The sequence below is a fragment of the Mytilus edulis genome, chromosome 13 (assembly GCF_963676685.1).
Source record: "Mytilus edulis chromosome 13, xbMytEdul2.2, whole genome shotgun sequence".
In the NCBI taxonomy this organism is placed as follows: Eukaryota; Metazoa; Mollusca; class Bivalvia; order Mytilida; family Mytilidae; genus Mytilus; species Mytilus edulis.
This window is the reverse complement of record NC_092356.1, coordinates 9,496,781-9,524,562: the sequence shown is the minus strand read 5'-3', so window position 1 is coordinate 9,524,562 and position 27,782 is coordinate 9,496,781. Positions and strand designations below refer to the sequence as shown.

The following is a 27,782-nucleotide window of genomic DNA, read 5'->3' as shown; positions in this document are numbered from 1 at the left end:
AATGAACATGTACACTAAGTTTCAAGTTGATTGGACTGCAGTGAAGTTGAACTTCATCAAAAACTACCTCGACCAAGAACTTTAACCTGAAGTGGGACCGACAGCCAAACGGATACACAGACCTGGCCTTGAAGGCATAAAACTTTGCTTAGTGCTCGGAGCACAAAAATCATGCTTGAAACATGAAATCCAGCAATTTGATTGGTTGATTTTCGAGTCTGAGTACAAAAATCATGCTCGAAAATTTATGACCGTGAAGCCAGAAATCATAATGCCCATAAATGGGGCATAATAAATGGGGCATAAAAACTAATTCTTAGATTGTTTCTAAATAATTTAATTATGAATGCATAATTTAAGGCATGATATGACAAAATTGCACATACTTTGCAAGATTTGACTTCAAAAGTTGCCTGACCATTGAAGTAAACATATTTTGGAAGCAAGTAGCATTTGAACACTCATAAATACATTTACTACAAAACCCGTTTGTAAATTGCACACTTTAAAAAAATACATAATATAAAACGGATGTCTTACTCAATAATTATGAAAATTCAGTTATAAAAACAAATTGAATTTCTATAAAAATAATTTGAATATTTAAAAGTTTGTTAAATAGTAGCATTAAAACAATAATTTACTGGTAAGAATTTTGTTGAAAAATAATCTGAACCAATCATATTCAAAGAATCAACTATATATCAAACAGGCTATTATTTGGAATTGTTTTTAATTATGGAATTTGCATATTTTTTTGTGCTTGAAAATTTTTAATAAATTTCATGTTTATTCTGTAGTATAATGTTCTGTGCGGACTACAACACTTTCTATTACAAAGAAGATAGCACATTTTCAATAGAATGTACTGTGTGTTGCACAACACTATCTAAATAAAATACATTTTATGGAAAGTATTATGTGTCTCTCAAAACATTTAAACAGAATAACATGGAATTTATTATACATTTCAAGCAAGAGAAATTATGCAAATTCCATAATTTAAGAGAATTCCAAGTTGAAATAATAGCCTGTTAATTATGTTACACATAGAACAGCTATGATAATGAGAGTTCATCAATAAAAGGTCTTAACAAGAGACATTTACCAAAGAGAGACCAAAGATACCAAAGGGCCATTCACCCTCAAAGGTAAAAAAAATAAAATACATATATAACTGTTGTTCTCTTTCAATACTAAATAATAACTCTATAAGCAACTGTTTAAAATGAAATCTTTTGGGTACAAACAACAGGCCTGTAGCCAGGAATTTCCAATGGAGTTATTTTGACTCACAAACTCAACTTTAACAGTCACAATTCAAACAGAACATTGACTTTAACAGTGCTTATATAAAAAAGAAGATGTGGTATGATTGCCAATGAGACAACTATCCATAAAAGACCAAAATGACACTATAGGTCACCGTACTGCCTTCAACAATGAGCAAAGCCCATACCGCATTTGTTTTCAAGAGGGGATTCATATGAACTCCCTGAACCACCATGGCTCTATGGGTATGCATGAACAATCAATTTTGAAATGACAATATTCAACACACCTGCATTCTTCCAAGATGTAAATCTAGGAAAATACATCATACATATAACATGTATAACAAACAAGATATAATATGCATGGTCCATCAATTCTGACTTCAAAAATAGTGTACTACAATTAAGCTTCATTGATGAACTAGTCAAAATCCTTGGGTTACATCAACAACGATCGAAATGGGTAAAACAATTACAAAAATAATATAATACATTGTAATAGGGCTCTAAAAGCCCAAGGATTCAATTTGTGATTTTAAAATAAATATAGAAATATATTACAAGCATACATGTACCATATACATCTTGTTGCATTTATCATCTAAAAAAACACATAATTTGCATGAAATATTTGCCACTGGACATTTAGCAAAAACAATCAGTCAGTCGTTGTGTATAATGGACATTTAAAATGATTAGGTCAATTTAATAATTTTACTCAAAAACATATTTGTATTAATCATAAGTAAAATGATTAATTATACTACATTGTTAAAAACAGTAAAATATTTTACCGATAAAAACATGCTCTGCAAATTCTTCAAAATATTTTCTCTAACTGGTCCATAATTCAGAATAAAATATTAGATATAAAAACTGCAGCAAAAACAATAACATAAATAATGGATGAAACTTTTTAAAAAGTGACATAAAAGTGATCTTGATGTTACATGAGTTATACATGCAAGTAATATGTATACATGTCATGTAGGTAGGAATGTTCCATGTGAATTCAAGCAAGCATTGGTACAATCAACAGTCTTGAAATGACTAGATATTACAAAAACAATTGTTTATCTTATTATGTATATTTACTATGGTTTGTTTAAGAAGTTAAATACCTTTAAGCATAAAATAAGAAGATGTGGTATGATTGCTAATAAGACAACTCTTCACAAGATACCAAAATAACACAGAAATTAACAACTATAGGTCACCATACAGCCTTCAACAATAAGCAAAGTCCATACTGCATGTTTAGTATCATTCATTCAGTCAATTAATCTTTCTGTTTATAAAAACCTTTCAAAATCTTCTGGTTTTGTCATTATACACACTTTCAAAAGTTTGGCCAATGCAATGAGTTGATTAACAGAAAGTAGAACCAAGTGTTGTCAGACCATTTTAAGCATCATGTTTGTCCAACCAAAAACAAAATTCCTTCAGACTTCAGCAAAACCACAAAATAAAATATCCATGAAAATATTATTTTCTCAAATCCATGTAAATTTGAATCCAGAAAAAAATAAAAGAATCCACTGTATATAAACCTGTTTACATTGTGTTTTGTTTACTGTAATTCATCGTGTTTTGTTTACTGTAATTCATCGTAAGCCAACTCAAACTCGTTATCATCTGTCACAATTTTCAATTTCATTTCACTCACACCTATATCATTGTTAATCTGTTCAGATAGCAACCACTTCTCTAACAGACATAAAATTTGACCATTATCTATTTCTTTTTTCAATGACTTAAGCTGTGCAATGGTCATAGAAATAGTTCCAATAATTAAACCATGTTCTGTATAAATATGAAGCACCAACGTGCCACGTATTTGTTCAAAATATTTAACTATTTCTAAATGAGGTTTTGTTTTAAGAATATCATAAAACTTTTGTTCATAGCCATCGAAAGTTGGTCCCCTTTTCTTCCACATGACACAATGTTCAATTGGTTCTAAGTTTTCTAACTTTAAAGAATCACATGAAATATTAGCATTAGAGTTCTGTACTGATCCCTTATATCCAGACTTCCTCATTGATGGAGATGAATTTTCTTTATTGTCCCTTTTGTTAACATGACTGTTTGTTTTGCTTTGCATTTTGGGTAATCCTCCAGCATCATGTTTATTTTTAGAAGGAGAATCTGTTCTATTTTTAGAATCACCTCTCCTTTCATTAGATATATCCCTTAATGGAGATTTAGTTCTTGTCTTTTCAGATGTCTTAGCACTGGTTTCCTGTTTAATTTCAGACTTTACCAGACGGTAATCAGTATATATATTTTGACTACTAGGAGTCGATGTAATTGGTGTTTGCGAAGAATGTGGTTGTTTCAAAACTTTCATGAGCAGTTCATCATTAGCGCTACGATCATTCCTTCTGTTGACATATTTTTGTTGTGTTTTGTTTGGCGATTTCCGTCTCTTCTTTTTGCGAGGACCACAGAGACAAAAACAGAATCCCCTACGTTGTTCATCATCAGAGTCCTGTTCACTTTCATAAGAGTAATCTAACTTTTTACGACTTTTTGGCGACATAAAGTTTTCTGGATCGTCGATTAATGTCATGTCGGCATAGGATTTATGCATTCGCCTTGGCGTACGTAATAATCCATCAAAACAGGAGAGTTTCCTCTCCTTTTCTGGAGTATCTCCATGTTTCTCCTCAAAGGAATCTCCCTCCTCCCATTTAGGAAAAACAGCCTTTATAGCATCCACCTGTATATTAAGAGTTATCTGCCCTTTGTGCCTTTGTTTCTCCAAATAACCTGAATTAAAAGAGACATGATGTAAATAATGGTAAATAAAAGTGTAAACAAAGAGTGTGAGTTATATGTTTACATTTCTTCATTGCAATTATCATCATAATACAATATTGAACAGCTGAAAACTAATTTTACATTTAATTTACACTTACAGATTTGACTTGTACACACTTTTTTATATTGAACTTAATTAAGTTTTAGATTGTATGTTATAGTTACCGACCGTGCAAGGGCTGTATAGCCAGTCAAGGTCGTTAAAAACTTCCATATATATAGACTGTATGTTGACTGCGATAAAACTTTTGGTTATCTGTGTCTTATAGAGGTTGCTATTACACAAATGTATACCCAACATCTCTTTCTGTTTATATTTTATACTTAAACTGTGTTGAGGGGATATATATATAAGGGAGGGTATCTGCACGGAAGAACGTGAAATAAAATTGCCTTTTCACAGTGAATCAACAATTAAAAATTTCCTGCTTGTTGATCTTTTTACCGATTTCACGAACAACAGTGAATAACAAACCTTTTTCACAGCTGCATGTGAAATAAAAATGTCAAAACACGTTGCATGAAAATGACCCTTAACCATGCACCCTCTGTGTTCAAAATGGTGTTGAAAGACAAATATTGGGCACAATTTGCAGAATAAAAGGGCAAAATAAATAATGGATTAAGAGAAAATGGACTAGAATATATTAGAGAATAATGGGGCTGAAAAATACAAAATAGAGAATAATGGTCAAATATATATCATAAACTGTTATCACAGAGATATGTCTCTCTTTTTTGTAATTTCTATAATGCAAATGTTGAAATAAAATAAAGCAACACTTTACCGTGCAAGTTTAGCAAATATTCAAAGTCAATGAACCGTGACTGAAGATACATGGCTAAACAATCTCCATGGAAACGAGATGTGCCAATGCTAATACAACTGCATACCAAATACCATTGACTTATCATAAGTAGTTCTCTTTAAACAAACCTAAACACAAACTAATACATGTAAACTGTAAACTAAGCAAAATTTCAAAGTCAATAAACCAAACTGAGGGGGGAGGGTAAAAAAATCCATGGTGATGAGATGTGCCAATGCTAATACAACTGCATACCAAGTATCATTGACCTACCACTACTGGTTCCCCATAAACAGACCTAATCACAAACTAATACATTAAAACTAAGCAAAAATTTCAAAGTCAATAGACCATGAATGGGGGGGGGGGGGGGGGGCAAATAATCTCCATGGAAATGAGATATGCTGATGCTTATACAACTGCATACCAATTATCATTACTTTACCACTAGTGGTTCCCCATAAACTGACCTAATCACGAACTAATACATGAAAACTAAACAAAAGTTTCAAAGTCAATAGACCATAACTGAGGGGGCAGGGTCAAATAATCTACATGGTAATTATGTGTCAATACTTATACAACTGCATACCAAATATCTTTGACTAACCACTAGTGGTTCACCAAAAACTAGACCTAATCACAAACTAATAAATTGTTGACGCTGCTGTCGCCACCGCCGCTGCCTGAAACAGCATACCTATGTCTCACTTTTCGACTCCGTCAAGCAAGACAAAAAATAGAGAAAATGGTTGGAGAGATAATATTTTAAAGACCCCATCCAAAACCCTTTTAGAGAATAGTGACACAGATAAAGGGAGACTACTCAAGTATAAACCTCGTAAAGGGAAGTAACTGTATAGGATATATGATGACAAACCTTTGCCATAGCATGGTTTAATTCTATGTTTATCTAGAGAGCTGGCAAGAGTCAGCTGTCCTGATTGGCGTAATGCATTGATAAACAGACCAATGGCAGAACTTCCTATTAACTCCAAGTGATGTAACAAAGCTGTGTTCCTCTGTTCCCGGTTATTTTCCTGTAAGATGCTGTTACAGGTAGCATCGTCTAGAACGCCATGTTGTAACAAATAATCAAGGATTGCATCTGAATCTAAAGATTGAACAAGGTCCTGTCGATTGGTCAGTTGTTCTGTTAGCATTGCACTATTAGACAGCTAGGTGAGTTCAATTTTTCACCAGTCTATAGTTGGTATCTGAAAGTAAAAATAAAAATAAGTTAAATATTGCATTTAAATCTATATAAAAAAGATGTGGTATGATTGCCAATGAGACACCTCTCTACAAGAGACCAAATGGAACAGAAATTAACAACTATAGATCACCTAATTCGGTACAGATCAAAATAAATGCAGCCACAGTGAATCAAAAAGCTCCACTAAATCTAGTTCCTGTTATTAAAGGCAGCAGACATAATACATAACACTTTCAATGTCTGGTTTTAATAATTTTCACAGTAACTCACAAAAAAATATTAGTTTGAAATAGCACAGTGACAAATTCTCATACCTGTATAAATAATAAAATGATAACATGCATAATTATCTTTTATAACTGTATAGATGATATGATATTTAAAAGCATATTACAAATAATTTTATTCATGTCACATGATAATTTATCCTCCATGTCATACCTGTATTATCAAGGCCGTGTGTATTCATTATGTCAGATCTATCCAATTAATTAAATTACTAATTGACATAATTACTAATTAGTTTGATTGGCAAGGTCAATTATTATTGTTAATTAACACTGATTTGATTACTGCAGTTCATAAACCACCAGTGATTGACAATCAATGAATCAAGATATTTCCTAAAGAGGGTCTTAATGGAAGGACATAGGAGCAGCAATTAAGTAGATATTTGTTTTATTTTTTATTTTTGGTGTTTTAACGCCACTTTTAAGCTATTTTGTGACGACCAGTTTTAATTGGTGGAGGAAACTGCAAACTGACATTCCTAGTCAATTAAGATGGGAGTCGAGTGCACCTGCACAAGCGGGTTTGGAACTCAAAACCTCAGTGTTGACTGGCTAGTGATTACAGTAGTAACTACATAGACCACTCATAATGTGGCCCCCAAGTAGATATTAAAAGATGTGGTATGAGTGCCTGGTGAATGAGACAACTCTCCATCCAACTCACAATTTGTGAAAGTAAAACATTATAGGTCTAAGTACAATCTTCAACACAGAGCCTTGGTTTACAATGAACAGCAAGTTATAAAGGATCCCCAAAATGACTAGTGTATATAATCATTCAAACAGGAAAATCAAAGGTCTAATTTATATAAAAAAAGAGAATCTTATAAACCACATTAACAAACAACAACTACTAAATATAAACATCAGGTTCCTGACTTGAGACAGGTACGAACAAATGCAGCGGGTTTAAATGTTTTAAAGTACCCATTAACAACAATTGTATACCCTAAATTACAACACAACCCTTACCCATCCATAAATTGACTGAAAAAGTAAGTTTAAAAGCAAATAAAGCAAGTTCAAGGATTATAATAATAAAAAATTCAGACTCAAATAAAATCGACACAGCTGAAGTAAATAACCCAGATTTGAGCCGTTGAAATTAATTGTGATCATTTGTCTGCACATAAATAACAGTAAATTATTTGCATAGTTGCTGTTTGATGATTGATTCCATGCAATAACTTTTATTCTGTTTATAAATCAATAATTCTTAAAATAAAACTTTTATTCTGTTTATAAATCAATAATCCTTACAATAAAATTATCTAAATGTATCCCCTAAAAGGAAATGGGATTCTAAATAAGGCCATGGCAATTTAAGTCTTCAAGCAATGCAAGAAGCATGAAGTAAATGCAAAAGTTAAATGATATCAGACTCTTTTTAAATAGGTACTGTATCTAGTGGTTAAAGCACAATTTTGTACTCAGCGTAGTGCATAAAGTTTTATGACAAAAGCCAAGAACTCTTGGACATGTATAGTGAAAATCCTGTGTAATTCTTTGGACTTTAATTACATGCACAAGTGAAAATTTCAATGGTGTATTTCTACTTGTTGTAGAATGTCTAAGCCATTATATCATGTATATATCTTGCCTGGTCTTACATGATGAAACCTGGTGTTGAAGCTTTTGATCAAAAATATTATAAGTGTTTGAGTCACGATCTTCTGGTTAAATTTGTTGACCAACCCTTAGGACTACTTAAACATAGATACTTCCCAGTATGTGATTCTATTGACCAAATGATTAGGTGATAATTGAAGGTTATTTTAAAGATAATTGATTGAGTGAACAAAATATCCTGCTGTGAAACTTGACTTAAAAGTGGGATGTGTGAAAATTAATATATTGAGGTGATCTAGCAATGTTAAAAAAGTCAAAATTTTGATAAATTATCAAGAAGGTGATCATTATAACTTTGTTCATATTAGTTGGACTTATTTCAAAAGCTAATACCTAAGGACTTTAAGTTTAAACAAATATATCCTCAGAAAGTACATTCTGCATCAGGCCATATTGAATTATGCTTTATATGAAAGTGAGTGCGACAAATTAAGAAATAATTTACCAAAACTGAGGTTACCGGTACACACAAATAATGGACAATTAAGGGATCCCCTATGTTATTTATTTGATGTGCCAGAGAAAGAAGTAATTTTGTATTAAATGTAATAATAGTAATAACACAGCTATTTCTATATATGAAATTTGTAGTATTTTGGCCTGATTTTAAAGAATACATTAAAATCTTTGTTTGGTCCTTTTTAACCTGAAGCTGATTCTGTCTTGGTCAGATCAAGGGTTTCTATAGTAAGTTTAACTTTACAAATCATTTGGACATCTAACTATACAAGTCCTTGGGATATCTGGCTATACAAATCCTTGGGACATCTGTCTATACAAATCCTTGGGACATCTGACTATACAAATTCTTAAGACATGCGGCTCTACAAATCCTTGGGGCATCTGATTATACAAATCCTTGGGACATCTGACTATACAAATTCTTAAGACATGCGGCTCTACAAATCCTTGGGGCATCTGATTATACAAATCCTTGGGACATCTGATTATACAAATCCTTGGGGCATCTGAATATACAAATCCTTGGGACATCAGACTATACAAATCCTTTGGATATCTGACTATACAAATCCTTGGGACATATGACTATACAAATCCTTGGGGCATCTGATTATACAAATCCTTGGGGCATCTGAATATACAAATCCTTGGGAAATCTGACTATACAAATCCTTTGGACTTCTGACTATACAAATCCTTGGGACATCTGACTATACAAATCCTTGGGGCATCTGACTATACAAATCCTTGGGACATATGACTATACAAATCCTTGGAACATCTGATTATACAATTCCTTGGGACATCTGACTATACAAATACTTGGGGCATCTGATTATACAAATCCTTGGGGCATCTGAATATACAAATCCTTGGGACATCTGACTATACAAATCCTTGGGGCATCTGATTATACATATCCTTGGGGCATCTTAATATACAAATCCTTGGGACATCTGACTATACAAATCCTTTGGACATCCGACTATACAAATCCTTGGAACATCTGACTATACAAATCTTGGGATATCTGATTATACAAATCCTTGGGACATCTGACTATACAAATCCTTGGAACATCTGATTATACAATTCCTTGGGACATCTGACTATACAAATCCTTGGGACATCTGACTATACAGATTCTTGGGACGTCTGACTATTTTTAAGACATGTGGCTCTACAAATCCTTGGGGCATCTGATTATACAAATCCTTGGAACATCAGACTATACAAATCCTTGGGACATCTGATTATACAAATCTTTGGGACATCTGATTATACAAATCCTTGGGACATCTGACTATACAAATCATTGGGACATCTGATTATACAAATCCTTGGGACATCTGACTATACAAATCCTTGAGACATCTGATTATACAAATCCTTAATTGGGACATCTGACTATACAAATCCCTGGAATATCTGATTATACAAATCCTTGGGGCATCTGATTATACAAATCTGTGGGACATCTGATTATACAAATCCTTGGGACATCTGACTATACAAATCCTTTGGACATCTGATTATACAAATCCTTGGGACATATGACTATACAAATCCTTGGGGCATCTGACTATACAAATCCTTGGGATATATAACTATACAAATCCGTGGGGCATCTGATTATACAAATCCTTGGGACTTCAGACTATACAGATCCTTGGGATATCTGACTATACAAATCCTTGGGACATCTGACTATACAAATCCTTTGGGCATCTGATTATACAAATCTTTGGGACATCTGATTATGCAAATCCTTGGGACATCTGACTATACAAATCCCTGGAATATCTGATTATACAAATCATTGGGGCATCTGATTATACAAATCCGTGGGACATCTGATTATACAAATCCTTAGGACATCTGACTATACAAATACTTGGGATATCTGATTATACAAATCCTTGGGACATCTGACTATACAAATCCTTGGAACATCTGACTATACAAATCCTTGGGGTATCTGATTATACAAATCCTTGGGACATCTGACTATACAAATCCTTGGGGCATCTGATTATACAAATCCTTGGATCATCTGATTATACAAATCCTTAATTGGGACATCTGACTATACAAATCCCTGGAATATCTGATTATACAAATCCTTGGGGCATCTGATTATACAAATCCGTGGGACATCTACTTATACAAATCCTTGGGACATCTGACTATACAAATCCTTGGGGCATCTGATTATACAAATCCTTGGATCATCTGATTATACAAATCCTTAATTGGGACATCTGACTATACAAATCCTTGGGATATCTGACTATATAAATCCTTGGGACATCTGACTATACAAATCCTTGGGACATCTGACTATACAAATTCTTAAGACATGTGGCTCTACAAATCCTTGGGACATCTGACTAAACAAATCCTTGACTATACAAATCCTCGGTCAGATGTCCCACTTCAGAACTATAGCTTCATTCGGTTTTATATACCAAGAACTTGAGACAGATTTTTATCTTATTATTATAGAGTTTAGTTATGACCTGTTTTAATTTTCTAAGTCATGCATGCCTCTATGAAAATAAATAGGTCTGTTTTTAAATCATAAATTCCATGGACATCTGACAATACAAATCCTTGGGACATCTGACATATGGTGGAACCCCCCCCCCCCTTTTTTTTATCCTGGGTTGGGACCCCATCCCCTTTTTAAAGTGGCTGGATCATAGGTTCATAAGGTTTGCTATACCAAGAACATGACACAGATTTTGACCTTATTATTATAGAATTCAGTTATGACCTGTTTTAATTTCCTTAAGTCATGCCTCTATGAAAATATATAGATCTGTTTCCCTTGCAATGATAAAAAAAATATTCTTATGCACGTCACAGAAGATTACATTTACACACCTCGCCCAAAATATGTGATTGAAAATATTATATAATGAGCTTCAGTACTTTACTTGCACCAAATCACTATCAGACTTTATCAAATCTTTTCAGAACATTTGATATAAAACTTATATATTTATACAGGTAGTTACGTAAGAGAAATCAGTGGGTGTATTAACATGTCAAAATATTGAAGACTTATAATCGGAAAAAATCAACAATCTGTGTGAAAACCTGCTCTATGTATAATTTAAAATCATGTTAACTAATGTCTGAAGGATTTAAAATCTCAACATTTAGTCATATGATCTTACTTTCATGTATATAATTTGTGTCATACACCAACATCAATACATGATCAAGAGTGTGAATGGGGGATATCACTCAACTGCTCAAGGCATTTATTTATTTTCTGTAACTTTTCATACCATTTTTCTCTAATCTTTTTTTATTTTGCCTTAATTCTTTTTTATTCATTTTGTTGCCCATAACACTCTATTTTTTATTCCTTTGCCCTTTATTCTGCACATTCTGCTGGTTCAATCCTCTACTGTGGATTCAATTATTTTCGTGGATTTAGTGGATTCATTTATTTTCGTTGGTATCAATTTTTGTGGATTGCTGAAAACTTGCATTTTCGTGGATATTTGATTTCGTGGTTTTGCTGATCTCTGTTTACATAGCCCATTGAAAATATGCTATTCCTTCAACATTTGAATTTGTGGTTCACCTGTAACTACGAAACCCACGAAAATTGGTATCTATCGAATAATAATGAATCCACAGTATCACTTTTTGTGGATTGAGGCAAACTTGCTATTTAATGGATATCTAATTTCATGGTGTTGGCAAAGTCTGTATACATTTCTTTTTAAAAAAAATGAAATTGTTTGAACATTTAAATTCACGGGTCTCCTGTACCCACGAAATCCACAAAAATTGGTATTCAACAATTTTTTTTTGATTTCGTGGATACAGGAGACCCGTGAATTTAAAATGAATCCACAATAGTCTGTAAATCACAAATGTGTAGTGGAGAACAGATCCTTAGAGGACTTCAGGGAATGAATCCACAATAGTCTGTAAATCACAAATGTGTAGTGGAGAACAGATCCTTAGAGGACTTCAGGGAATGAATCCACAATAGTCTGTAAATCACAAATGTGTAGTGGAGAACAGATCCTTAGAGGACTTCAGGGAATGAATCCACAATAGTCTGTAAATCACAAATGTGTAGTGGAGAACAGATCCTTAGAGGACTTCAGGGACATGACACCATCTTCTGGACCCAGCAACATCTCAACTAGATAACCAGTGTATATAGTTCTTATTATTTTATTGTAGGTAACCATTCAATTTTCCTGGAATTCTATTTTTGGCCAGAGTACTCAGGCCTCCTGTCTGTTCAATATGCGCCATGTATGAGTGACAGACATGCATGTTCACTCAATTGCATATATAAACAAGAATGTGTCCATAGTACACAGATGCCCCACTCGCACTATCTTTTTCTGTGTTTAGTGGACCGTGAAATTGAGGTAAAAACCCTAATTTGGAAGATCATATCATCTAGGTAACATGTGTACTGAGTTTAAAGTTGATTGGACTTCAACTTCATCAAAAACTACCTTGACCAAAAACTTTAACCTGAAGCATGTGAAGCGGGAAGAACGGATGGAAGGACGAATGAACGAACACACAGACCAGAAAACATAATGCCCGTCTACTATCATAGGTGGGGCATAATATCGTAGGTGGGGCATAAAAAGAAGATGTAGAATGATTGCCAATGAGACAACTCTCCAAAAGAGACCAATTGACACAGAAATTATCAACTATAGGTGACCATACGGCCTTCAAAAATGAGGAAAGCCCATACCTCTTAGTCAGCTATAAAAGGCCCATGCAGAAATGACAATGTAAAACAATTCAAACAAGAAAACTAACTACCTAATTCACTCAGTTGGATAGTTAGACACTTAACTGGGAAGAAGAAACCCCATTCAGACCCTCATACATGTACATCAATAAACATGACAATTGATGCATGATGGTGCTTCTTAATGGTGGTCTAGACTGACAGTGTGATATGAAGCTTTATGTAATAAATCGGTTAAAATATGTAGAGGAAAAGTTTAAACATTTTTCATAACAGGAAAAGTGTTAAAATCTTTCAAGTTCAAAGACTCTTTTAATATCTAAAGAGGATAATTTCCCTGGTATTTCAGTTATAGAGTTGCTGAAAGCTATTATATGAGTCAATGAATTCTTGTACATCTTCATTAATTTCCTCAAGGATTTAATCCATGCAAATGATGAATAATAAAAATAATATTCAGCATTTCACACATTGAAGTGCTTATTTAATTTGACACATAAATGCATATATTTATTTAGGGCCAGCTGAAGGACGCCTCTGGGTGCGAGAATTTCTCATTGCATTGAAGACCTGTTGGTGACCTTCTGCTGTTGTCTGCTCTATGGTCGAGTTGTCTCTTTGACACATTCCCCATTTCCATTCTCAATTTTAAACTTTTACATGATTCTCTCAAAATTTTGTAGCAAGACATCTTTTTAACCAAGTCTGGAAAAATAATGAGACCACTTAATTGGTATTTTATTGGGTTAACCATATTAATGGTATTTAGATAGTTATAAAATATTTATAAAAAGTAAGCAGGTCCAAGCTGAGCCAGCCTCTCAAATCCCAATGATCAGAAATTGGTTAATTTGGTTGAACTAGCTAGCTGGCTTACAAATAGTTAAACTTGTCCACCAACTCTAGAGCATATATATATATATATGAGGGTAGCAGGCCCGTAGCCAGGAATTTCCAAAGGGGGGGTATTTGGCCTCAAAAACGCGACTTTAACAGTCACAATTCGAACAAAACGTTGACTTTAACAGGCATTATTTCTTTGGAAGGGGGGTATGGGTAGTAATGCCCTTTAACGTCAGGCATCAAACAGTCATTTGCGGTTACCATAAGCGTCAAATTGGTTAAAATTTAACTGTGATTGGTCTAAATATCCTTATCGTGATTCGTCAGACTCACTCAGGTCTCAAATAATCACGATAAGGATATTTAGACCAATCACGGTTAAATTTTAACCAATTTGACGCTAATAAATCATGAAGGTACCCCCATTACGACCCTCATATATGAGCTGTGCTGGAGAGCAATAAATCTTATACAATTGCAGGTAAACATGTACATGTATAAGACTTTGATCGGTTTTAAAATATTCAAACAGAAAAATAAAGATAAATGTTGGTCTGTTTTGAAAAAATTTCAAAAGGTTATACAGATTTAGCATTCAGATTTTTTCAACCCAAAATAGGTTAACAGACTAAGAAATTGATAATCCTATGGATTAGGTCGATAATTCTATCCAACATACCTCATTCTGTAAAATTTCCATAGGCGGATCCAGGAGGGGGGCCCTGGGGGGCCCAGGCCTCCCCCTTTTGTGGGAAAAATTTGGTTGATTTAATACAGAGAATCATTGAAGCATGACTGGAGCGGGCCCCCCCTTAGGTCAGTCAGCGGGGCCCCCCTTAGGAAAAGTTCTGGATCCGCCACTGATTTCAGTTACAAATTCATTTCATGTATTATATATTTCAGTTATTTACACATTAAAATCTTTGAAATCAGGAACTCAGGTTATTTAGTAATTCATTTGTAGTTTTTTTTAAAGACTGAATCAAAATATCATTTTAAACCATTTTGAAAAATCTTAATGTATACATGCACATTTATACTAAATTATATGCACCTAACATCATCATGAACATTTTACAGTATTCTCAAAACTTTTTAAATCAAAATTACATTTTGCTGTCCTTGAAACCCATATTTGTGTTGTAAACATTACAAAGTTTATGTAATTTAGACACATACATGTTTCTTTTACATTTTTAACCGCTAGCTAAGGGACAAATAATTATTTATTTGTTTGCATCTATTATTATATACTTGAAGTGTGTAAATATTAATCAGATTGAAAAGTGATTTGATTATTTATACCAAAAATTGATTTATCCTTTTATCATCTTGGTGTTAAAATATTTATAGTTGTTATTACCAAGCTTAAGGTCTTTGACATTCAGGTGAATGAAGATAAAATAGAGGAAAATTGAAATTAAATTGAGAAGAAAATAGGTAACAATATTTGAATGAACATAAGTTAATTGGGTAACAAAATGACAAAGCCTAAAAAATGACAAAAGACACACAGAATATATAAATGTATAAAACACAAGAAAGAAAACTAAAGACTGCAGAGAAAAACTTACTCCACCACACATATTGTGTATAACTTTCATAACATTTGGTTGCATTGAGGTGTCACGGAATAGAAGTTCCTTTATAATAAAAGTTCCAAAAGGAAAAAATATTCTGGAATAATATTTCCACAGGAATAAATATTACAGTATATGTTCCTAATGGAATAAATGGTATAGAATATTTTTTCCAACAGGAATAGGTATTATAACATTGTTTATAACAAAGTTTCCAGTGGAACTTCTGTTAGGTGGAACAAATATACGTTGACAGCTGTCAACTTATGTTAGAAAACAGAAATGAAAAATTCAACAATTTTTCCATTTGTATATAAACAGGCCTAACTAACGGTAAAAGTGAAGTCACCCAATTTCAAACTTGATCTATGTTTTGTGGTTATTAAGTTATATTACAAAATGTAGCATTGTGTACAAGTTTCTTAACATTTTGTTCAGGCAAACTAAAGATGGAGAACAGAAACGAAAAATTATACAATTTTTAAGTTTATAAAGGAGCATAACTCAAGAACGGTAAATGTGATGCCACCCAATTTTGAACTTGATCTGTATTATATGGTAATAAGCATTGTATTCAGCTTTTTTAATATTTGGTTGATGCGAACTATAATCAGTTAAGAACTGAAAACCAACTTTGGGACCTACACACATCAGCATATACGTACATGTATGGCGGGACAAATGTTTACATAGACAGACAAGGTTAAAACTTAATCCCCCCTCTGCTATAAGGCAGGGGCATAAAAGTAAGTTTTTTTCTGTGGATTTGGGGTTAAATTGCAATTTGCCGATTTTATTTCTCCTTTGGTTATGACTACCTTCAAATATTAAATTGTTTAAAATCACTTTGTAGAGCAATTTGTTTTAGGTTGAGTCTTTCTGAAGAATGCAGATTCGGACACAAGACCAATACCCTGGGTTTGGGCCTGCATACAATTGATTGGAGTAACATATACAGGAGCATAACTGATCATTCCCAGGGACTATACATTGTATATTAAAATCATTCACTTCAATAGGAGCCAAAGGAAAAGGTTGATGAAAATTGTCATTGTATAAACTATGATATGACTTATTATCTCTTTTAAAAAAGAGAAAAATTAGGTCTGGACTAATATAGATTATAACGGTTTGGACAAATTTACCTAAATATAGTAATGGTATTTACTGGACAAAGTTCAAATATTAGTCTGCCTGTTCCCCTATGCTCTTCAACTTTGTATTGTTTGGTTTTATAACTATTTTGATATGAGCGTCACTGATGAGTCTTATGTGGACGAAACGGGCGTCTGGCGTACTGGATTAAAATCCTGGTACTTTTGATAACTAATTATATTTTAATAAAACAAAAAGTATATATCAAATGTGATTTCAAGACTGAAATGGTAATAACTACTTTACCTGAAATTGTCATTTGACATGAAAAAGACATATCTTTTGACTTACCTGAAGAATTATAATTCCATGTAGGTATATACAATTCATGAATTGTCCTTAATTATGCCCTAAATTAATCCTTTTTAATATTTATATCCTAAGAATCCATGTATATTGAAAACTACAGAGTTTTAAGTCATCTAAAATAAACATTGACTTAATCCCACTATTTCTTACCTATACCAGGTAAAATGGTCAGGTATCAAAGTTCAATGAACTGTGACAACCAATCATATGTAATCAGAAGTAAATTGATTGATCATTTAAAAAACTTACAAACAAGGTATCTTGTTAGGTCTGGTAAAATGAAGATCACATGATTGATAACAACAAAACATTACATGTATTGGAAATTTACAAATGTGTTGATAAACACTCTTGAAATACAAATTTCTATTACTGAGATTTTGATATAGGTTTATTACACAGCCATGTCTCTGTTAAGTACCTGTATACATGATATACTAACAAATTTATATATATTATATATAGTTTATATTTTCGTCTGACAGTATATATATTTTTTTTATCATTTTCAAAGATTTATAAAAATAACTTGAGTATCTTCAGATTTTGCCAAAAAAATACTGAAACTGTTCTTTTTTTTCAATAAATAATGTTTTTCTTTATTGGGAAAAATTTTCAAATAAAATAAGGAACAAAAATCAAAGACGGAGGGATGTAAAACCAGTAGTACATGAATTATTTTTTTTACAGCATTAAATTCATTCTTTAACAAAGACCTTAATATAATTTGAAATACATAAAATAAGAGAACTTACTATAAATGCTGTAACGAACCTCTTAGGAACAAGATTTCATGATATTTATCTATTTCCAAATAACATCACATAAATTATACGAAATTATTGATGTTATGAAGTTATGTCAATGTACGTAGTAAAATATTTGCTCATAAAGAACCCATTTTGTTTGTGATGTTTTGGTATTAATAAAATCGTAAACACACTAATTGTATTTGTCTCTCCATCGATGCACACATTGCATGAGTAAATAACATTATGTAGCCTTGTTAAAACTACTAGCCCATAGTACACCAATTTTCTCTTCAATCAAACTTATATTAACCACAATTTGACTTTTGTTTGAGGCTATGTGACAAGTTCCTTGACAAAATTACTCTAGATTTTCATCTAAGGTGTTACATGTTTATTAGTGTACATTATGTTGATTGAATGAATTTTAAGTGTGACATTAAATTGTTTTGAAAATAAAACTCATTAAGACACACTTTAGTATTCCATAAAAGTTTAAACATTACTATTAAGCTTCAGTGGATTTAACTTTATTTATTCAATATTACATAACATTTCTTCCAAAGGGAATCACTTTTTCAAATTCATGGATCCACATTAAACGAGAAAACTTAATTGGAATTTGACTGCAACTACTGATTTTTTTTGTCACTTGACTTTTCGCAGCTAAAAATTGTATTGTATAATAGTTATACCTCCACAATGCATGCTGTTCTTAAGTAAAATTACATAAATTAAATATAAATAAATTCCACAACAATTTCACATTTAAAAAGCTTTTTAAAGTTACATGTAGGAAATCAAGATTTTCTTAAGGTATTTATTCCAGATGCAATTTCCTTTGAAATCTCTAATGGATCTTAAACAGGAGAGATAACTCTTTAAATATCACAATGATTAATGGGAGATAACTCTATAAATATCACAATGATTAATGGGAGATAATTTGTCAAACCGGTTTAAATTCCATGTCTATATAGCTATATAATTAATGAATAATTACCACATGCTAAATTGTGTGCAGGACATTTCAAAATAAAGTTAGATAACTCTATCTAAAGTAAATAAAATGTACCACCTTTGAATTTGACATTTATAATTGAATGTACCAGTTATATCTTGAAGTTATACAAAAATACAAGCTCAGGTTTAAAAGTCAATATGTTGACAATGTTTCCAAGGTGTTGAAAAAATGGAAAAGAAAAATCTAAAGTGATCTTTGAAATTAGAACCAAGCATTCTGTATTAACTGTATGTGAGGACAGACAGACGCACAGACAGATGGGTTGACTCAACATACGTTGTGATTTGGAATTTCAACAAAAATAACATAAATAGGATTGCAGTAAGAAATGTAAACATATGGTTAAAAGATCTTTGTCATTAATATAAGATATATATATACATATATATAATACAATGTAGAAAAGTGTAAATTAAAAACAACGTTCAAACCTTAGCTACTGACTGCCAAATAAATTGATCACAAGGTGTAACAAATAATGGATCTCTATATTAATTTAATTAATACCATTAGTAGAAAACAATTAACTTGCGGCAAAGAATGGTAAACCACAAATACAATGTAGATATATAGTATCCAATTTAATTAAAGTACCGTATAAAGAAGAACCATAAATATTTACCAACAATTATCTCCACCCTTTGTAAACATTAATTGTTTGTTAAATTTAAATTACTTCATTATAATTTAAAGACACTCAATATCTATAGCCATAAATTTATCATCAGATACTATTAAAGTTGTGAAAGCTTTAAAAGATTGTAAATAAATGATTTTATGTATATCTGACCTCCAAATAACCGCTTGTATATACAAGTTTTCTTTAAAAAGCAAATTGACAGCATATTTGCTAACCCTTTTGTGTAAGCATTAGATAGACAAAAGACTGTTTGCAAAAAATGAAATGTGTTTTAAAGGGGATTGGAATTACTAATATATACATGATATATAAGCAGTTCTGTTACCATTTTAATTTTGTATAAGAAACTTTCATAATAATACCATGAAAATCTGTTGGGACCTTTTTTATAATACCATAGATTACATCTATGATAATACAAACATGTAAATAAAATAAGAAGAAACCAAGCCAGGGATTATACCCACAACCTCGCATACTTGAGGCAGTCACCTATCCACAAGACCACAGTGGTGGTTTATGAGCATAAATTGCTCAGCCTTCAACTCAAAAGCTCTCATTTAGGACCGCCAAAAACAATCTCATTTCTACAACTTCAACTTTGACCTTGGTTATTCATGCATTAATAGTAGGTCAAAGTGACTCTATGTTTTATGTACAGTCACTTTTTGATGTAAAAAAATGAGAAATGTCTGTCCACAAACATGACAAAACTAGTATTTGGCTTTAATAAGTCTTATATGGACTATTTGTACTCAGACCTGGACTTACAATTGTATTAGTCACTTTCTGTTATGAATGAAATACTAGTAGGTGATTATGACTCTCTATTTGTATGTCCTCTTGAACTTATAGATATGACAAATGTATAAATTTTGACCTTACATTAAAATAAGCAAACTTAGTAATCCTAGGATGGACCTACCTGTGATTTTACTTATGTCAATTGTATGCCATTAATTACAAGTTCCCATTGGGTGTAACTTTGCATTCAAATAAAGAATTATCAACTAACACATATTGGATTCATTTTTTTTTTTGTTGGATACCAATTTTCGTTGATTTTGTTGGTACAGGATCACCATGAATTTAAATTTTCAATGACGTTCAATTTTACTATCCGCAAAACCAGGAAATTTATTTTCCATGAAAAATACAACTTTTTTCTCAATCCATGTCCTCATCAGTAGACGGAATTTACTTATGAAAAGGAGAATACATGAATAATATTACATACACTACTTGTAAATTTAAAGAATAACATTGATTTTGAATGTAAAGAAATCTTAAAGACTTCCAGATGAGAAGTTTTGATTTAAGTTTCTGTTAAGGCAATCTATCAAACTACAAAACCAGACAACAACCTGTTTTTAAGAGAATGTGATGTAATTTGTACTTAACTTTGATCTACACTTCATTGCAATATAAAATATGTTTATTGAACTCAAATTTATGTTTTTCCTATCAACTACATATTTGCTGCATAAATTTATTGAAATGAACATTAGAGCAGGAAAAAATCTTTCAAAAAATAATTATGTCATATTAAATATCTCTGGTAGTCAAAACTGGCCTTGAATTATCATAGCTTTATTTTACATGTTTTAGTCAGTTTGAAACATGTAAATTTGAAAATAAGTAAGCACACTAGTTTATTTTCCAATTGTCATATAAATCTTAAAAGACTTGTCACAAATTAAATAACCTTCTTGGTTCTACTGACTTCAAAATAGTCAATAAAATCAAGGAGTTACTTCCCTTTAAAATGACCTCAACAGTGTGAAATGAATTTGACACAAAATCCATCATTTAATTGATTGCATAGAATTATGGTTAAGTAAGCGTCTGACAAAAAGAAAAGAAAATGGATGTGAATTAGGAGAAACCAATACTTATACATGTTATATATTGTTGATGGTTTTTCAAAATAGAGGATTCTCTGAATCTCATGGAAGGGGAACAGCCGTGATATGAATTGCAAACAAGACACAACCTCTAGTTTAAAAGACCATTGATATAAAAAAGAAGATGTGGTATGATTGCCAATGATCTGAGACAACTCTTCACAAGAGACGAAATGACACAAAAATCAACAAATATAGCTAGGTCACTGTACAGCCTTCAACAATGAGCAAAGCCCAATACTGCATAGTCAACTATAAAAGGCCATGAAATGACAAAATTCAAACAATTCAAACAAGATCGATAACTGAATGCTTAATTTATGTACAAAAAAATGAACAAAAAGACCTATGATAATCTGTTTACCACAGTTTTTCTAAGCAACTTCATAGTCTCATAAATCATAACCTTAACCAGGTTAACCCAAATGCCCAACTCAAATCTGGCTTTGCAAATGTTTTTTTGTGTTTACAATCTTTCTTAAAAAAGATTTTTCTATGAGCTAAAATTTGTAAACCTAATAACTTTTATCTTATCTAAGAGGAAAAAAAAGGTACATTTTAGCTCTTTTCACAAAGAATCTTACAACTAAAAGTCATCAAAAGTTATACTGTACAATCATTTTTTCTCATAAAATGTTTTGTGAACTGATTCTCTGTGTCTTAGAGTGTATCCCTCATTCCTTGGTACATTCCTCCAAGTGTATCCCTCATTCCTTAGTACATTCCACAGAATGATGTAGTCTATGTGTTTTGTATTACAAACAAATCAGATGTCACAGAGGGGATGATGCCAAGTTTTATCAAGAACTACATATCTTCTAAAGATTACATGCTGTGAGAGAGATAGCAAATGCTAATCAATACTGTCAAACGCTTCAGATTCAGAAGGCTCTCATCTTTTACATTGCTAAGAAAATTAGTACTTTAAATTGCTTAGATGTTATTTGTTACATGTAGTTCTTTTGTTGTTTTTTACTAAGGGAAAGGGAGGATTAGGGGGTGTCTTAAAAAGAGATAAAGTTATTAAAGGATCCGGTAACTTTTGAATGTCAGGGTTCTGGGTGAAAAAGGCTGAGGTTCCATTTTTATTTACACAAATATCTAAATATAATATGATTTCAACAAAGAAAAAAGATAGCAGACACAAATTAAATGTGAACTATTGGGAAACACATGTACATGGTGACACCACACAGTGGCGGATCCAGAAAAATTCATAAGTGGGGGCCCACTGACTGCCTAAGAGGGGCCTGCTCCAGTCACGCTTCAGTGAATCCCTTTATAAGCAACCATTTTTTTTCCCAAAAAAAGGGGGATAAGGCCCCCCCCCCTTAATCCGCCTTGAAGCAGTCAATCTTTATTGCAACTTTCCATCTTTGCTAGGTTGTGCCATGGTTTTTATTTTGTTACATTTGTAAGTTTCTAAAATGTAGTGGAATAATCGAAAAATAATGAAATCAGCCATCATTCTTGTGATGTTTAGCATACTAAACATGATAAAATGCAGTGAAGTATTGATCAGTTAAATTTCATTGATTTCAGTTGCATGGGTAATAGTTGATGATTCAGCAGTTATTTCGATTTTGTTACATACAATTAATATCTCATTATAAATATATAATGTACATAATTATTAAGCCATCTACAATCAAAGTGTTTTGAGGAGAGTGATGTCAGCTAGGCCAATATAAAAATGAGAAGTGGTACATTTGCGAATGAGACAATTCTTCACAAGAGACCAAATGACACAAAAATAAACAACTATAGGTCATTGTACAGTCTTCAACAATGAGCAAAGGAAGAGAAGTTATAAATCCCGAAATGCGGCCATGCATGGTTATTAGAAAAAGGGGAAAGAGATGAAAAGACTGGCAAGTGTAACAATGGATTCCTCATGGTTAAATATCAATAAATCATTGCAATTGAATGAATAAACATCAAGATTTTGATAAAAGTTTTGTAAAAAAAAGGGGGCGGGGATTATTCACAGATTTGAAGATATAATAGCTTCACAGTGACTCAGCAATAAGTTACTACAATCAATATGGCGCCTCTAGTAGATCATTGTTAAGTCATCTGTATGTCAAATGTTATTACATTGTACCGTATGCTACAGCGATGTAATTAACGCATCTGTGAATGTGATGGCATTCCAGTGCACTAAACAATTTACTTTATTCTCACGACCAAGTTTCTTTCTTTCGTTTTTTTTCCTCTTACCATAATTGAAAGAATTAAAAAACCGAATGCTGAAAGCTCAATTGATTTTATATCAAAGGGCATACACTTTAAATTACACATGGTACATTCAACATGTCAATAAATAAAAGGTGAGAAAATTTTGGCATACAGAATATAAGGGTTTTTCATAAAAAAAACCTCTTAATTTGCCACATGTCCTTATTTACAGGAGTAACTAAGGTACATGTATGTTCAAATTGCTCCTGATCACAGGTGAAGAAAGTAAGGGAATCACTTCCAGTGGTGTGTACATATGTAGAAGACTTAAAAGTGGGAAAACAGCAAAATACTGCAGCGGTGAAAAATAGGTGCCTACTGGAGGGTTCCCCTCCTTTTAGAAGGAAAAATTTGGTTGATTATTTAGGGAATCACTGAAACAACAACTAAGCAGGTCCTCTTATGGCAGTCAGATGCCCTTACCCCCCCCCTTCCCCCCTTTATGAAAATTTCTGGATTCGCCACTGATCCTTAACAGCTTAAAAGACTAAAAGGTAAAAGGTATTGTACAAATATTCCTTGAAAGAATTCAGCTTAAACAGGTTTTCCATTTACCCAGGGTTCACTTTAGACTCAGGTTTTACTGTACATTATCAAACCTCACAGTGAGGCTCACTCGAAAGCTGAAGAAAATCTCATAAATGACTTTAACTGCATAAATACAATCTAAGCCAACTGCCAATGAGACTGCAAAACAATCTGCAGCCACCTGATTCATCTCTGTTTATTTATTATTGATTATCATCAGTGTGAATTAAAACATATGGAAGACTTTAATATTATCATCTGATATCTTAGTAATTTGTCAGACAGGTTTTATACTACAAACATTTGGGAAAATTTATGAACTATTTACATTATGTAACTCAAAGTGCTGTAGGGTTGCTGTCTTATTAATTTCAAGACCTTCAATCTGTATTTCAAATGATAATCAATGAACAACTTGTATGAATCAGGATTTCAGAGCACATAATTTTTTTTTTAAATAGTTTCCACACTAAATTATTGTAACGCTATCAATTTTTCTTCTTATATATCTTTTTTTTAATCTTTTGTATACCAGATATATCCCCCTTCCATGGGAATGATTTTTTAATGCTATTGTGAGCAGAATGAGTTTATAATGCACAATATTGGCAGGATGCAATGCTATGGAGCAAATTTAAGTCTTTATCATGTTTATACCTCATCACATTTGTAAGGTGAAAGAATGTGCATTGTATACTTAAAAGAGGGACGAAAGATACCAGAGGAACAGTCAAACTCATAAATAAAAAATAAACTGACAACTCCATGGCTAAAAATGAAAAAGACAAACAGACAAATAATATGTAGAACATGAGAAACAACATACAGGCGCGGATCCAGAGGGGGGGTTCCGGGGGTTGGAACCCCCCTTTTTTTTGGACGATCAATGCATTTGAATGGGGACATGTAATTGGAACCCCCCTTTGTCCTGGGTTAGGAACCCCCCCTTTTTAAAATGGCTGGATCCGCCCCTGACATACATGTAGAGAACTAAAGACTGAGCAACACAAACCCCAGGCCTTATATAAAATATGTTTGTTCCCCCAATCCCGACCGACCCAGGCTGAAAAAACATTTCGACTCATAAAATTTTATTGTTAAAACTAAGTCAAATATTATATTCTTCATTTTTTTTTTCATGCTTGCCATATCGACCAATATTATTCCAGCTTTTTGGAAAAAATAAAATTATTTCCCTACCTTCAATGACCTACCTACCCACATCTGGCTTGGCAGGGTCAGGATTGGGGAAACAAACAATATATTAATTAAGGCCCCACCAAAAACTGGGGGTGATCTCAGAGGTGCTCTGGAAGGGTTAATATATATAATCAGATCCTGCTCAATATGTGGCACCCGTCGTGTTGTTCATGTTTAAGGGTCATTTGGAAGAGAGAATCCTGACATTGCCAAATTTCATGAATATATATGTTTTGTTCTTTGAAGTATCTGAAAAGTAATCTACAAATTATAAAATTCTTTATTTACTTCATAAGGAGATTAATCATCAATGTGTTCAAAGAGACAGAAACCAAACAACACGAAAACCAAATGACAAATCTTTACATAGAAGTGCATCTAAATTTTTCCAAACCTACTGAATTTTGATACATGCATATATATGTACATAAATCTAATTGAACATGTCATTTTAGCATCAACATGATCAATGCTTGCATGATATGCAGTTAATCTGTAAAAACATGTAAGACATGTAACATTATGCTGTTTGTTCTACACATATGTCAGAAATATTGCAAATGTACATGTACAATGATGTAAATATAGTTATAAAGCTAAGGCCACCTTAACAAATTCTTTGTTAGATTTTCCCTTCCCATGCCTTATGTAGGGTTGGGTAGGTAGGTATGGCCTATTTTGTTTTTGCCAACAGCATACATATTGAAAGTAAAATGTGTTTGACAAGGGGGTCTCATTGGGGGTTTTGATCCCGGATCCCCCTTACTGTTTCGTCAGATTCTCGTATCCCGCTTACACTATGTACGTAAGCAATTCTCATTTTTTTGTCATATCCCTGGTCCCGCTATTTGTGCCAAAGGCTACTTTTTTAGTGGGTTCCATGATTTGAGGATTACAAACTGTTGCATGCACACAGAACATGTGGCGAATTCGGAAATTTTCATAAGTGGGGAGCCATTGACTGCCTAAGAGGGAGCCAGCTCAAGTCATGCTTACCTACATGTATTTAATAAACCAAATTTTCCCACATAAGTAGTGGTTGCATTTGACCCCTAGCTGCCGCAGCCAGCCCCCCCCCCCCCCCCCCCCCCCCCCTTAAATATCCTTCTGCAGTATATGTGATTTAAAATATTCAAATATTAGATGTATATCATATACATGATATATATGCACAACAAACAATGACAAAGATTTTTGAATTTTGTAAATTTATTTTGTATAGTGATATTTAACTGAAAAAGACAACATTCATTTGACATTAGCACTTAGTACAAATATTGCTAGGAAATAACAGAAATAAATAGTTTACCATTTTACTTATCTAGATTAGCACTATGTACCATTTACTTAGTATTATGTTACTTAAAGGATGAGCAGCTTATCATTGAGGGTCTTAAGGGGGATCATTGTCAGGAAGACATCAACATACACTAATCTTTCCTGATGAGGAAAAACAAATGGAGCAGATAGACAATGTTGCTTGGAACACAAAACATGTTGATCAGACAAAAATCATCTATATAGTATCAAGATGTAAATAATTAGTTACCTTATTGCAAAAATGTGTGCCCAATACCACCCCCTAATTATCATGACACTGAGATCAGGAAAACAGTCCCAAACACAAAAAGACTACATGAATCATAAATGTCAAATATAAACATAAATTAAATTAATTAATCTTTAAGTGTCCTTACATCTTATAAATTATGCTCAATTCTGAATACATTTTGTAGATGCAAGATCCCTATGGAAAGAATATGTCTAGCATTTCACCATAGAAATGAAGAAAACATAAAAATGTTACAAAAAATGAAAACTACCTGTTTTATACTGCTCTTTGTTCCTCATCAATGCTTTCTCTTCATCAGCTGGTGATATTGATTTTTCACATGTTTTGAATAATCCTTACACAAAGTCGGTATAATTGGATTTTCTACGCATTGCCTTATCTTGTAACATGCCTACCAAATACTAATATTGAGATGTTATCTCGGAATTCCTCTCAAGAAGATCTTACATGCTTATCTTTGGTGTATTTTGTAATTTGAATTCCCGGTTGGCCTGATTCGAATGTAATTTGATTGAATGGTATGCCGGTCACATGATCTTAGATCAAATATACAAACAGTGGTCAGGTGATACATAGTTTGCTATTTTTAGAAAAGCACATGGCTATTAATCAAAATGAAAGTAGTGTAATTGTTTAATTAATGTTTTTATGTTTAAATCTACTTTTATCGAGTATATTTCTCAGTTTGAAATTTGTTTTTTCAAGATCAGCCTGAATTCTTTTATTTCTTAATTGAATTTCCTTTTTGAAAAGATTTTTAACTAGTACATGATGGAAATATTGTTAAAA

General features: G+C 32.5%; 1 protein-coding gene across 3 annotated transcripts; it reads right to left on the bottom strand.

Moving 5' to 3' along the window:
- Window positions 1–321: 321 nt before the first annotated feature.
- Window positions 322–27,543, bottom strand: LOC139501895 (uncharacterized). 3 transcript variants are annotated; one of them, XM_071291188.1, is made up of 3 exons: window positions 27,244–27,543; window positions 5,787–6,123; window positions 322–4,046 (listed from the first exon to the last, which is right to left on the bottom strand). In XM_071291188.1, the coding sequence occupies exons 2-3, from the start codon at window positions 6,067–6,069 to the stop codon at window positions 2,869–2,871; spliced, it is 1,461 nt and encodes a 486-aa protein (XP_071147289.1). In that variant the 5' UTR covers window positions 6,070–6,123; window positions 27,244–27,543; the 3' UTR covers window positions 322–2,868. The 3 variants fall into 3 exon arrangements, with proteins under 3 accessions (XP_071147289.1, XP_071147292.1, XP_071147290.1); XM_071291191.1 differs by lacking the exon at window positions 27,244–27,543 and adding an exon at window positions 17,893–18,214; XM_071291189.1 differs by lacking the exon at window positions 27,244–27,543 and adding an exon at window positions 6,253–6,384.
- Window positions 27,544–27,782: the final 239 nt, after the last annotated feature.